Source organism: Trematomus bernacchii, unplaced genomic scaffold (assembly GCF_902827165.1).
Source record: "Trematomus bernacchii unplaced genomic scaffold, fTreBer1.1, whole genome shotgun sequence".
Taxonomy (NCBI): Eukaryota; Metazoa; Chordata; class Actinopteri; order Perciformes; family Nototheniidae; genus Trematomus; species Trematomus bernacchii.
Window position 1 is genome coordinate 558,458 of NW_022987574.1, and position 14,369 is coordinate 572,826.

General features: G+C 41.5%; 1 protein-coding gene across 1 annotated transcript in view; it reads left to right on the forward strand.

Moving 5' to 3' along the window:
• scospondin (subcommissural organ spondin) overlaps window positions 1-14,369 on the forward strand; it is a 98,855-nt gene that overhangs the window by 11,753 nt on the left and 72,733 nt on the right. Inside the window, 19 exon segments of the mRNA XM_034126771.1 lie at window positions 1,456-1,666; window positions 2,803-2,897; window positions 2,978-3,234; window positions 3,307-3,441; window positions 3,712-3,914; window positions 4,074-4,201; window positions 4,761-4,870; window positions 4,985-5,134; window positions 5,831-5,924; window positions 6,018-6,227; window positions 6,632-6,837; window positions 6,996-7,110; window positions 8,939-9,060; window positions 9,170-9,331; window positions 9,412-9,645; window positions 9,734-9,856; window positions 10,138-10,226; window positions 12,291-12,522; window positions 12,640-12,786. Of these exon segments, the coding sequence (XP_033982662.1) occupies window positions 1,456-1,666; window positions 2,803-2,897; window positions 2,978-3,234; window positions 3,307-3,441; window positions 3,712-3,914; window positions 4,074-4,201; window positions 4,761-4,870; window positions 4,985-5,134; window positions 5,831-5,924; window positions 6,018-6,227; window positions 6,632-6,837; window positions 6,996-7,110; window positions 8,939-9,060; window positions 9,170-9,331; window positions 9,412-9,645; window positions 9,734-9,856; window positions 10,138-10,226; window positions 12,291-12,522; window positions 12,640-12,786 (3,023 nt within the window).

Consider the following 14,369-nt stretch of genomic DNA (forward strand, 5'->3'; position numbering starts at 1 on the left):
GCGTAAATATACTCAAATCAAGTGCTGATAAAGTCTTGAACCCCTGACAGTTGTATTGAAGATCCAGTAAAGTCGGCTAGGCACTGACAAATCCAGAACTGTGTGTCTTTAAAGACAATGTGAAAGGTCAGGGGTCATTATGAGTATGTGTTTGTGTGGTATCACTTTTCATTTGTGGATTTAAATGCATTAACTTCTTAGGAAGTAATTTCAAGTATGTTCTCCAGATAGATCTATCGCTTTAACTACATTAAAAGTCTACAATTCGTAACTTTAACCTGTACCTCTGCTTTAAAGGGGACCTATCATGCAAAATGCACTTTTGTACGTCTTTTATACATGAATATGTGTCCCCGGTGTTCCAGGGAACTCACCAAGTGTCAGAAAACACAACCCTCTCTATTTTCCTCCATACCCAAATCTCTAAAAAAGGGGCTGCAACGGATCTGATAAAAATTGATCCAGATTTGAACACTGTCCTGACGTCAGGACAGTGGCGCTACGGCTATTGGGCCAACTCCACCAATCAGGAGGAGACAGCCACGGCCATTGCCGTTCGAAAGCGCTGGAGACGCTGTAGTACATATGCCAGGCCTGTAGGTGGTGCTGTTCTCACAGAATCAGCCCTTGCAAAAACAGAGCTAAATAAGTGCAAATTAAGCGAAATAAGGCATGGCTAAAATGCATGATCTGTTTGGTATTTTGAAAAAAAAAAAGTATAAATATGCCTTATATAGGTATGGTCCTACACTATATTATTATAATATAGCATGATAGGTCCACTTTAAGTAATTCATGCATTGCAATAAGGGTAATATGTGCTAACAGTATAGGTATATAAGAGCATGTTATCCCACAGCGAGTCCCTTGTGGTGCAAGAGCCTCGATGAAATCCCTCTATGTTCCTGCTTCCTGATACAGGATAGGTTGATTTCATTGCATCTCTTCACTACATTACCACAATGATCATCGCTCTACTGGTTTGCGTAATCTCTAAATGACTGAGTCATAGCAGTAGAACTTTTCTCTCTGCCTGACTCATTTTCCTTGTGTTGAAACTGCTCTGATGTGTCTCTGCACTGATCATTGACCTGATAAATTGCTATGAGGAAATGGTACATTTGGATTTGATAATTATTACACTGATATAAAAAGGTGATGTACTGTACAGTGAAATGGTTTTCATCACACCTCATAGAAAACTTTGTTGGTGCCGTATAACATTTTACAGCTACTGTTGAGAGTTTAGTAGCTAAAAAGTGAAACTGTGTCGACCCAACATAACCTAACATGCAGTTATGTGTCATTTATGTATTGATGATATTTCAATACAACACAATTCTTGCTAATACATGGTCTTTCAATACGCATTTTAAACAAGCTTAGATGGCCTTTTATTCCCACCTAATACAAACTAAATTAATTTGAGTCAATGTTTCTGCTCTCCCTTCACAGTGTGTGTGAGCAGGGGCAGTTTAACTGCACCCAGGAGCGCTGTGAGGAGGTGAACCAGTGTCCAGGCTCTCTGGTCTACTCTCCACGCTCCTGCCTCCTCACCTGCTCCAGCCTGGACCCTCCTGGCCAGCAGCAGGGGTCCAGTGTCGCATTGACGGGCTGCAGAGAGCCCCTCTCTGGCTGCGTCTGTCCCCAGGGAACTGTGCTACTAGTGGGTGAAAACTCAAATTACTTAAATGTGAAATATTAAGACTAGAGAACTATTCACATCAGACATTAAGACTATTCATAGCAGGCAGAGATAAGTGTAGTTAATATCATCAACAATGGCTTTGTTACATTACAATGTTGCAGTAACCTATACAGTGAGCTCCTCATAGTCTGCAAAACTCAAGCTAAATATCTTCCATGAACAACTCCATTTGCTTGAACTTGCCTGGATTTATTTCGTTTTTTGCCACTTGGGGGCAGCATGGGCTTGAAACATACAGTATCACTAAATGGGTAATAAATGGTTTAACATGAATGACACAGTCAGTTTAGAGAGCAACATTAGCGTTATTGCTAGTTGCCAAATTCATCTGTTCGACGTTGGACAAGTAAGCTGACTGTGTATGTCTTAAGAGTTTTTGCTGAAAACAGCTGCTGGAAATTATAGGAGGTGCACTGGAACAATGAAATCGTCGTTTGAAAACCAAAATAATGACGTTAAGGAAAAAGATGCTAAAGCTGAAGGCGCTAGGTGCTAACGTTATCATTAACATTGCGCAGAACCTTCCACATTGTCGACTGTTACTCATTTCATTCACTGTTATTCGATAATAGTTGAAAGCATATTTAGGTGGTGGCATGTTCATATTGAGATAACTATGTGTTGTTTTGAATGTTTTATTTTTTACATTTCATAAAGCTAAGCTATTGTTAGCTGTTACTAGCTTGGTTAAACATGGCTTACACATCCACATTCATGCTATTCCTTTCAAGTAATCAAATCATATATTAAGTTAAAATAACATATTGGTATTGTAGCTTTAGTCTAATTTAACTATAATTAAAAGTCTGCCATTTAATTTCAAAGGAATGTGTAGGCCTATGTATTGCTGAAGGAATATTAATACAGCCAAATAAACATTTTTACTAGGGAAATTACATTTGTCTTCATGCAAATAGGAAATAAGTTGGAACCTTACCAAAGAGTCAGCTCTTTTATTGCACCGGTAAAAGTAGGCTACTATAGAACACAATGGCCTACAACCCAACCCAGTCTCACGGCATTTCCTGTTATAGTTGCACAACCCCATAAGAGTTTTCACTACTGTACACTTTTTTCTTTCTGGTCTAACTCAGGGTGATAAGTGTGTTCAGCCAGATGAGTGCCCATGTCACCATAATGGTCAACTTTATTACAGCAACGACACCATCACCAAAGATTGCAACACTTGGTAATGTATGCAGTTGTCTTATTGCAAAACATCCATTGAATATTTACTCATCTTAAACTCTACTTTATTAATTCCTTCAGTGTGTGTAAGGAACGCCGCTGGCACTGCAGCCAGTCCGTCTGTGCCGGTGTGTGTGTGGCAACTGGTGACCCACACTATGTGACATTTGATGGCCGCTGTTACTCCTTCCTGGGTGACTGCCAGTACGTGCTGGCGAGGGAGACCAGCGGTTTGTTCAGTGTGATTGCAGAGAATGTGCCATGCGGCAGCACCGGGGTCACCTGCACAAAGTCAGTCACACTCAGCCTGGGAAATACTGTCATACATCTTCTGAGAGGTAAGGGGGTCTTTGGACACCACATTACGTTTTTTGATGCTCAAGTTAAGCCATCTTGTCTCTCTCCTTTAGGTAAAGCTGTGACAGTAAATGGGATGCCAGTTAGTCTACCAAAGTCTTATAGTGGCAGTGGTCTGACTTTGGAAAGAGTTGGCCTGTTTGTCTCCCTCTCCTCCCGACTGGGGGTCACTCTGCTATGGGATGGAGGTAGGAAACACAAACATTTGCCACTTTAAATAATCTGTCACAAAACCCTTTCTTGTTCAGTGTCAGGTGCCCCAATGATCATTTATTTTTCGAAATATATAAATGGTCTATACATTTTTGCATTTTTTCCATCAGTATCCATTATTGTTGATATTTATTGTCAAGACCAATCGTTCTCCTAGCATTGCTAAGATCATGTATGTGGCTTTAAATGCTGGTTAATTAACAAACCAGTGGTAATGTTGTTGTCATTCTACATGTTCTCTCCAGGTATGCGTGTGTATGTGCGCCTGGCCGCCCACCTGCGGGGTCAGGTCAGTGGCCTGTGTGGTAACTTTGATGGGGACACAGAGAATGACTTTACTACGCGTCAGGGCATCGTGGAGTCTACAGCCGAGCTGTTTGGTAACTCGTGGAAGGTCAGCCCCTCCTGCCCTGACGTCGCAGACCAGGACCTCAGAGACCCTTGTGCTGTGAGTTCAACCTGAACCTTTATTAATCCACAAGGGGGAAATTTAGTACAGGCACATGCATATTCACATAAACTGACACTTTATGAAACGTTTGACTTACTGACTTAGGTGGCGATTTGCCAATAAATGAAACAAACTCCTCTCGTTTGCCTTTTTCAGCTGAACCCCCACAGGGTGACCTGGGCCAGGAAAAGGTGTGCAGTCCTAACTCAGGAGCTCTTCTCTAGGTGCCACCCTGAGGTGCCTTTCCAGCAGTATTATGACTGGTGTGTCTTTGATGCTTGTGGGTGAGTAAACGCACCGATCACCGACTGAGTATCTTAAACGCTTCTTTTAAAAATATATTATCTACTGTATACATTATATTTGCTTATGCCAATGGGATGCATTGGTTGATGGAAACAGCTTTTTTATCAGCATCTCTTGCACTGGTTTTACAAATGTTTTTCCAAACTTCCAGGACTGCACATTTTCTCAATGTATATGGGAATGTGTGTATGATAAGTAAGACTGCCGGCTGATAGAAAATGTTTTGCTACAACCTCATGCTTTTGTGTACTAGCCTACATTACATAGCCCTATTTATATACATTCAGCCTGTCTCACCAAAATAAACTATATATATATGCGTTAAATCCCTAAAAAACAAGTGCTGGAACAAAAGTAACAACAGTAACAGTAAGAGCAGAGCATAACAAACAAAGCCTCTAGTATTAAAACACTCTACAGGGTTCAGTGGAATATTAATTATGTAAGGATATCTCCATCCTAAACATGTAGTTTCCTAATCACATTGAATGTTCATATTTTACTCCATCATCATGTATTATTTTTTGTGTGTTTTAGCTGTGACTCAGGAGGGGACTGTGAGTGTCTCTGTACAGCCATTTCTGCCTATGCTGAAGAGTGCAATCGTAAAGGGGTCTACATCCGCTGGAGGTCCCAGGAGCTCTGTCGTATGTCACACAATGCGCACACACGCTCACATCTTACTCCCGTCTTACTGTAACTTCATTTCTTCTGAACTGGTCTTTTTATGATACTCGTATTGTTTCCCTAATTCCCTGCAGCTCTGCAGTGTGACAATGGGATGGTGTATGATCCCTGTGGTCCAGCCTGCTCTTCCTCATGTCCCACTGTTCAGCGGAGTCCTCACTCCCAGTGTGGCTCTCTCTCCTGTGTGGAGGGGTGCTTCTGCCCTGCTGGCACGGTCCGACATGGTAAGCCACATTTACTAAAATTAGACAAATTATTAATGATCAGATTGATATGGATATACATGCTCCCCAATCAACCATTGGACGTACATATATATGCAGGGCTGCTAACTCTTACACATTGACCGAGGAGAGATAGATACTTTCACACTCATGCCAAACATACATTTTCACACTCAATAAATACACATTTATAATTAATAATGTCATGACAAGAAAGGAGAGCACTGCAAAGTCAGCTACCTTTTTGATTTTGATGCACGTCTGTTCATGCTTCACAGTACAGTAGTTAGGAAATGCCAAAAATAATCACAGATTCTTACAGATGATATATTAAAAAAGCACTGTTTAATATGTGATGTGATGTCAGGTAGGTGAGCTGAGACATTTTATTTGCTGTCAGAGCACATTGCAGAATTACAGCTCAAATTACAATTTTATACATACATAATTATTATAATACATATTTTCCTTTAGTAGTTTGCTTCCATTTCCAATGTAATCTTGTTTAGGACGACCCTGATTTTTGTCTTGTGAAGTTTAAAGTTAAATCACTGTAAAGATTTTGAGAAAGACCATAACCTGAAAATGAGCCCAAATTCTTTCTTCTCGTGGTACCCTCAGAACAAACTTGTTTGCCTTATAACTGTAAAAAGCTCTGAGAAAAGAAGAATTGTCAGTATGTTTTCTGCTCTACAGGGGACAGCTGTGTAGTTCCTGTTCAATGTCCATGTGAGTGGGAGGGCTCCATGTTTCCACCTGGAACTACCGTCACTCAACACTGTCAGAACTGGTTAGTCAATCTAAAGCCTGAACACATCTCTTTTTGCTCCTTATAATTATCAAAATTGAAGTCAGAGTGGTGTCTTTGCCTTTGTGTGTCCAGTACCTGTGAGGCTGGTGTGTGGCAGTGTAAGGGTGTGGCTTGCCCTCCTGTTCGTCCCCCCTGTCTGGAGTCAGAGTTTACCTGTGCTGGGGGGCGCTGCATCCCCTCCCAGTGGGTGTGTGACAACGAGAATGACTGTGGTGATGGATCGGATGAGATCTGCCTGTCCACCTGCGCTCCAGAACAATTCCGCTGCACCAGCACGCCAAGGTGAATCCTAACTCACTTTACTTATAAACAAGCAAACTTGAATGTGTGGAGATAAGGACGTTTTATAACTAAGGAATCAAAATGATCTATTATAAATCAACCCTTAGTTTGTAGGTTAGACTTAGCATTTCGAACTAACTCAAATATTTGCCCTTATGATAGCAGTGTTTGTGTTTTTAGCCTCCAAAAATATTGTTCCATAATATTGCTCACTTCAAATAAATAGACTTCTTAAATACATTTATAATTGTAAGAGGATGAATCCCATGTAAGCTAAACATTACATGCAAGCTACAACCCAGAATGTTAACGTGGTAATATGAAATGACATGATTCACATCAGCGTGTCGACTTTTTTGAATTAGAATGAATTTCCTGTAGTGAATTAACCCCAACCTCTGCAGTGGACCCTGTTTGAACCAGGCTCTGCGATGTGATGGCCGCACAGACTGTGCTGACCAATCAGATGAGGAGTTCTGCGGACCCGCCACCACCATGCCCCTGTGCCCACCGGGGGAGTTTCAGTGTGCAAATGGAAAGTGCCTTCCAGCCAGCCGTGTGTGTGATGGACGGCTGGACTGTGGTTTCGCTGATGGGTCTGATGAACAAGGTCATCTGTCACTTATCCAGCAATATTACCTATATTCTATACCTAACTGAAAACACTCAACAACAACAACACTTTATCAAAAGTATTCCTTTAACAATTAAAGGATGTCTTGTTCCCTTTGTTTTTACATGTGTTGAACTGTTCTTGTGTTGTTCCAGACTGTGGTGTGGTGTGTGATGAGGGGGAGTTCCTGTGTGCTGGAGGACGTTGCATTCTCTACCTCCATCGATGTGACGGACACGATGACTGTGGGGACCTCAGTGATGAGAGGGGGTGTGTTTTCTGTTCTGCTTACCTTTGGTATTTGGGATAGTCAATGGCTAAGTGACATTTATTAATGTACTTTGCAGAGTTTATCCTGCTGAGTGTATGCAGCATACAATCTTGACACTTTCTATATTATAGTCTAGTTAACCTCAACATACTGACATTTACATCAAATAAAGGAGAATTATTTGCAAATATTCCTCAGCTAATATTGGTCGCAACATATACTTTAGTCTTTATTTTAGTTTTCATTTTGAGCATCATTCCCCCATTAAATTATGGATTGCACATGATGATGTTATCATAGTCAGAGATGGGTGAAGTACTCAGATCTTCTACTTAAGTAAACGTAGAACTACCTGAGTGTAAGAATACTTTAAAGGGGACCTATCATGCAAAATGCACTTTTGTACGTCTTTTATACATGAATATGTGTCCCCGGTGTTCCAGGGAACTCACCAAGTGTCAGAAAACACAACCCTCTCTATTTTCCTCCATACCCAAATCTCTAAAAAAGGGGCTGCAACGGATCTGATAAAAACTGATCCAGATTTGAACACGTTACTGACGTCAGGACGGTGGCGCTACGGCTATTGGGCCAACTCTCCACCTATCAGGGGAATGTGGGGTTGGGCCACGGCCGGCCATTGCCGCTCGAAAGCGCTGGAGACGCTGTAGTACATATGCCAGACCTGTAAGTGGCGCTGTAGTCTGCCACAAAAGCAGCGAAGAAGACTTGGTTACCATGGTTACCCTTCTGTTTATTCTCCGCTGTGGCTTTTTTTTCTCCCTCCCCGAGGCAAGCGTTTGCTCCCGCTGCAATGCAATCCCTCCCCGTCGAGGCAAGCACTGTAATTCTCTCCGGTTAGTCCACCAGCAGATGACAAACACCCACCTCTCCGCCTCTTCCAAGGAACGAGGGGACCGTGCGGCAGAGTTTCAGTTTCAGTTTGTTTCGCCGGTCAAGATGTCCGTTAAAGTTTAAATCTTCCGGACAAAATTAGAAAAGTGCCGGTCAAAGGTCTTCTTTGTTATTTATTGAGCTTTAAAACAAATGAATAACGACTCTATATAATAAAACACAGAGATCTCTTTTTCTCCCCCTCTTCTGACAGCCCAGCAGCTGATCAGAGCACAGCTCACCTCTCCTGCAGGGGGGCGTGGTCAGCAGAATCAGACCCGCAGACAGCAAACAGCACATAGAGCGAAATGAGGCATGGCTAAAATGCATGATCTGTTTGGTATTTTGAAAACAGAAACGCATAAATATACCTTATATAGGTATGGCCCTACAATATATCATTTAAATATAGCATGATAGGTCCACTTTAAAGTTAAAGTCCTTCATTCAAAATGTTACTCAAGCAAAAGTTAAAAAGTATTAGCACCAAAATATAAAGTACGAAAAGTAAAAGTATTGTGTTCATTATACACATTGGCACATTTCAGAATAAAATATATCATATATTTTGATTATAATTAACGGTGCATTAATGTGTTTATCAAAACTGGGAAAGGTGCAGCTAGTTTTAATTACTTTGCAAACTGTAGGGTAGTTTTTACATTTTATTCCATGTGTAACTAAAGTATTTTTTAAGGGTTGTTTATGTTTCACATCATGGCTCCAAACTTGCAAAGAAACTAAAGGTATTTAATAAATGTAGTGGAGTAAAAGTACAGGATTTACCTCTGAAATGTAGTTGCAAAGTAGCAAAATGTATTACTCAAGTAAAGTTCAAGCCCACAAAATCATACTTAAGCACAATACTTTAGTAAATGTACCTAGTTACTTTACACAACTGATCATAATCTCATTTGTTTTGGCTTACTATAGGTGTGTGTGTGCACCGGGGGAGTTTCAGTGCCCTGGGGACCAGTGTGTCCCTGCAAACAGAGTGTGTGACGGACACACAGACTGCCCCTCTGGAACCGACGAAGCTGTCTGTCCAAGTAAAGGTAGAAATCACAACACAGCATTTCATTGACTGAGCTTTAAGTTTAATACACATTTGCCCTTAGCCATCTCTCATTAGTGACCAAACCTCATCCTTTCTGTGATTGGCAGTGACCTGTGCTCCTGACCAGTTTGCCTGCAGTGACGGTACATGTGTCACCACCACTAAGCTGTGTGATGGAACAACAGACTGTCCAGGTGGAGAGGATGAGAACAGAACCAACTGCCACACTGCAACACCGTCACCCTCCCCTGTCACCATGCCAACTTCAGGTAACAGTCATGATTTAGGGATTTAGGAAGATTTTATTTTCAGTATTTAGAATTGTTCTTATACATCCCTGTTTTTCCAGCTTGTAGGTCCTATGAGTTCAGCTGTGCCACTGGTGGGCAGTGTGTGCCTCAGGCCTGGCGCTGTGATGGGGAAACAGACTGTATGGATGGCAGTGATGAGCAGCAGTGTACTACACCCTGTGGCCCTGGCCAGGTGCCCTGTCTGAGTGGGGACCAGTGTGTGGACTACCAGCAGCTCTGTGACGGGACCCCGAACTGCAGGGATGCCTCAGATGAGAGTATTGACAGCTGTGGTAAGTTAATGTAAAGTGATTCATCATCAGGCTACAAAAAAAAAGGATTTCTCTTAAGACAATGAGGATAATTCTGTCCCTCTGCTAGGCTCTACTCGGATCCCTCCCTGTCCAGGCAGCTTTCTATGTGACAACCGGACCTGTGTGAACATGTCGCAAGTGTGCAACGGAGTTCCAGACTGTCCACGGGGCGAAGATGAGTTGGTGTGTGGTGAGTTCTCATGAGATAGGAGAGGACAAAGGTTATAACCGGAGCGAGGGTAGATGAATGGAAGAGATAAAGCATAAGACCTGACAAAATGTTCATTGTTGTGTTTCAAATTGGAATATAGGGAATAGAACAAAAAAGAAAATGTTGAAGGTATGGAAGCATAGAGGGAAGAAGAAACAAAAGAAAAAAACTTGAAGAGAGTGTTCATTCCGATCTGTCAGATTCATACAGATTAATTTGTTTGGTATGTTTAATTTTTTTTGTTATCTTGCTCTGTCTAGATAAAACTGTCTCACCAGTGAGAGAGAATACCACTCTCACCTGTCCTGAATTCACCTGTATGGATGGATCCTGTGTCCCCTTCAACATGGTACGTCTGAGACGACATCATATTCAACAACAACAACTGAAACTTAATACTAAGTTGGTAGTAGGTAGGTGAAAGGTGACCTGGTAGTTAAAGATAAAATAGGGATATAATTATATTTTGTTTAGAGGGACGACGTTAGAAAAAGTTTCAGTTGCATTGCAGTGAATCCGAAAATTAGGACATTACATCCCTGAAAGGTTTAGCAATCATTTTACATTTTTCTGAAAGTTTGTAAAGTGATATATGGACAACTATCAAATTAAACAAAACAAGAATCAGTTGTGGTAGCCTTGTCTAATTAGCAATGAAGTTGGTTGGCCATCACAGGCATGCCATTTATTAAACATGAACACATTTAGTCAAAGTCAACTTTATTGTCATTCTTTCAGTTTGTGTGTACAGACAGAGAGATCAAAATACTGTTTCCCACAATCCCAAGGAATACAAAAATAAAAAAAGATATACAAATATGTATAAAAATATGTACATATTTATAAACACATACATAATCAACAGACACATACACAGGGTTGGGAGGGTTACTTTGTAAATGTAATCAGTTACTGATTACTGATTACATGGCTCTGAAAGTAATCCGAATACAGTTACAGTTACGTGTCTTAAAAAAGTAACGTAATCAGATTACTTTTAGATTACTTTTGGATTACTTTCTTTTTCCATCACAGATGGGTATGTTTTGGTGTACAGGAGACACAAAAAGCAAAAGGAAACTGAACGTGTTTTTACTGTTTTAATGGCTTATCAAGAGCACAACTGAAACATAACATCTGAAACGATGTAACAACATAATACACTTTTTGGGGATGCAGCTTGGGATGTGAGGAGTGAGGGACACGGCTTAGAACGGGCGCGTCGCCTTCTGTCCTGCCAGTGTTTGCAGGACATGAATTAAAATGTCGAACTCGGACTTCATTTTAAGGACATTTCGGCCAGGGGTGTAGAGCTATATTTGTTTAAGCACCGGATTGGCAAAACAGGAGGGTGTGTGCACCAGTCTGCCTTGATCTATGAATTCATGTCCGTGACACTCACAGTATCTGCTGCCCACAGCTGATTTATAGAAGGAAAACCTCCTTCACTTCATGACATCTCTGCTGCACCAGGAGGCAGCGGGAGGGTTAACTCAGCCTCTGAGAAGAGGAGCGCGCAGTGCCTTTCACGCACCGCCTTTCACGCACCACCTTTCACGTACCGCCTTTCACGCACCGCCTTTCACGCACCACCTTTCACGCACCGCCTTTCACGCAACACCTTTCACGCAACACCTTTCACGCAACACCTTTCACGCACCGCCTTCACTGTGTTTACCTTCAGAATCATTAGAAAGCATAAAGAGCGACCGCAGGCTGATGTGTTTTAACCACACACACCTCTACACACACACACGCACACACACACACACACACACACACACACACACACACACACACACACACACACACACCACACACACACACACACACACACACACACACACACACACACACACACACACACACACACACACGATTTAAACGCAGACTTTTGTTCCTCCATGTTTCGTTGTTATTGTTTCACTGAGCGGACCCGCACATTTTTTTCAAACGCTCCCTTTTTTGGTCCATCTGCGGCAGTAATAGGTTTTGTGCGCTGTGATGATTCGGCTGTACCTTTAGTAATGAATATTAAATGTTGTGAGGAAATCTTTCCACCAATAATTCCAATAAGTAATCCAAAATGTATTCACTTCAGGTTTACGAAAGTAACTGTAATCAGATTACTCGTTTTTCAAATGTAACGCGAGCTGAATACAGTTACTTGATTTTTGTATTCTGATTACGTAACGCCGTTACATGTATTCCGTTACAACCCAACCCTGCACATACAGTATATATATAGGAGTAGAGCGAGGGGTCGCTGCGTTTGCATGTGCCGCCATCTTTACTATATTCATTTATTAATTAAATATGAGCTTTTTGTAACAATACCATGAATGAAAACAGCAACAAATATTCCTTCCCCTTCACTAACATTCCTGTTCACTAACCCTGTATTGTTCCATAGGTGTGTAATGGTGTGACAGACTGCCCTGATTCCACATTGGCTCCACTTGGAGGCCCCACTGATGAGCAGGGCTGCAGAAGCTGGAGCTCCTGGGGTCCGTGGAGCCCCTGCACCACCTCCTGTGGGACAGGGTCCATGAGCCGGCAGAGAACCTGTCCTGAAGGAGACCCACTGCGCCAGTGTCGGGGGCAGGACCTCCAGATGCAGCAATGCTTCAACACCACCTGCCCTGGTAAGGAGCTGGACATGAACTCTAAGATGAATATGTTTAATAATAAACAATACCACAGGTTAAAATCACATATGTACTGTATTTGTACTAAAAAGTGATGCTCTCTGCTATCTTTAGTGGATGGTCGGTGGTTGCCGTGGGGGAGCTGGTCTAACTGTTCCAGCTGTGGTGGAGTGCAGGTCCGACACAGAGGCTGCGTATCTCCTCGCTACAGAGGCAGAGACTGTTCCCAGCTCCCTGGATTCAACCTACCCATGGAAATCAGTAAGTAAAGGTTGAAATGAAAATAATCTAACCGAATCAATCTGCATTTTTTATTGAATAAAGCAAGCATTTATTAATTTGCACTATTTAAATGTTGCACATTTGCACATATACTGTTGTTTGAAATTCAAGATCTCATCAAAAAAAGATTAACAGTACGGTTGCAAAGAGCCTCCCCTCAGAGAACATAAGAACAGCCGCGCCCCCCCTCCCAATTATTATTGCTATTATTATTATTATTTAGTGGGAATGGAAACATCTCGGAGCTTGAAGAATTAAAAAAAATTAAGCAAAATAATTAAACAAAATGCCTCTTGAGGGCATGAAGTGACAAAAACTTTCAACATGTCTCCATTAAACCCCATTGTAAGTTCAGCCTCATCTTTCCCCACCAAAGCAGCCGCACACCTTTAGTTAATCTGCCAAAAAGGCCACATTATTAACCCGAAAGTACACAAAAAGTACACTTCAGATTAGGGCTGCTCGATTATGGCAAAAATCATAATCTCGATTATTTGGGTCAATAATTGATATCACGATTATTAAAAACGATTATCCATTTACTTTGAAAACATCCATTTATAAAAAAGAAATGGAACAGTATGTTTTTAACAGTTGATTACCCTGAACTTTAAATATAATTCAACTGAAAAACCAATACAAAAATAAAATAAAACATTTTCTTTTTTTAATTAAAAATAAAAATTATGGTTTTATTTCGATTATGTTGTTTTCATAATCGTTGCAAGCCAAAATCGTAATTGCGTTTAAAATACGATTAATTGAGCAGCCCTACTTCAGATGCTCAAGTTCCTTGACATGCTTCACGCTTTGAAATTTCACCCGATATCTGTTACGGTTCTTCAACAAAACGTTCACATGTAAGAGGTTTATCACTCATTCAGAACAATGAAAATGCTCTCCTCTCATACCCCTTTCACACCAACGGTGTTTCAGGGCCGGTTCGGAGCTGGTGCTTGAAAAGCACCGGGTTTTCCTGTTCACACCGCAGCGGAGCAGCGTCATAGCTCCGGAATCCGGTTCGTTTCGAGCACCAAAAAGTTGTCCGTCTAGAAGCAAGAACCGCATACGTCACGCTTACGTCGGAGGGGGGCGAGATTAACCTGAGCTAACAGTTAAGGCGAGTACGGCAAATAAAAGTTGTAACAAGCAGTAGTGCTGAGCAAAGTGACTAGAACGCAACCACACACTTGTAAAAAAAAAACACGCTTTATAAAGTCAGGCAACACTAACCAGGCTTTGTGTGATTCTGTTTATTTGTACCTTACTTTGACCATCCGTTCGCTGTTATTGATCATTGTGGAGAGCAGGCAGACGTTTTGTTTGTTATTATAGCAGCTATCGGATGGAATCAATACATGGGCTGCACAGGTTGTCATGTCCGACTATCACAAGTAGAATCATAATGAAAAATACGCCGGTAAAAAGTGCCTGTAGAAAACGGCTTAGCAAGTAGTCAGTTTAGCTTCGGTTGCTATGCTAACATCACCCATGTTATACCAGAGAAACTTTCATAACAGCGTTGTGATGCCAAACAGCGTCAATTCAGACTGACACACATT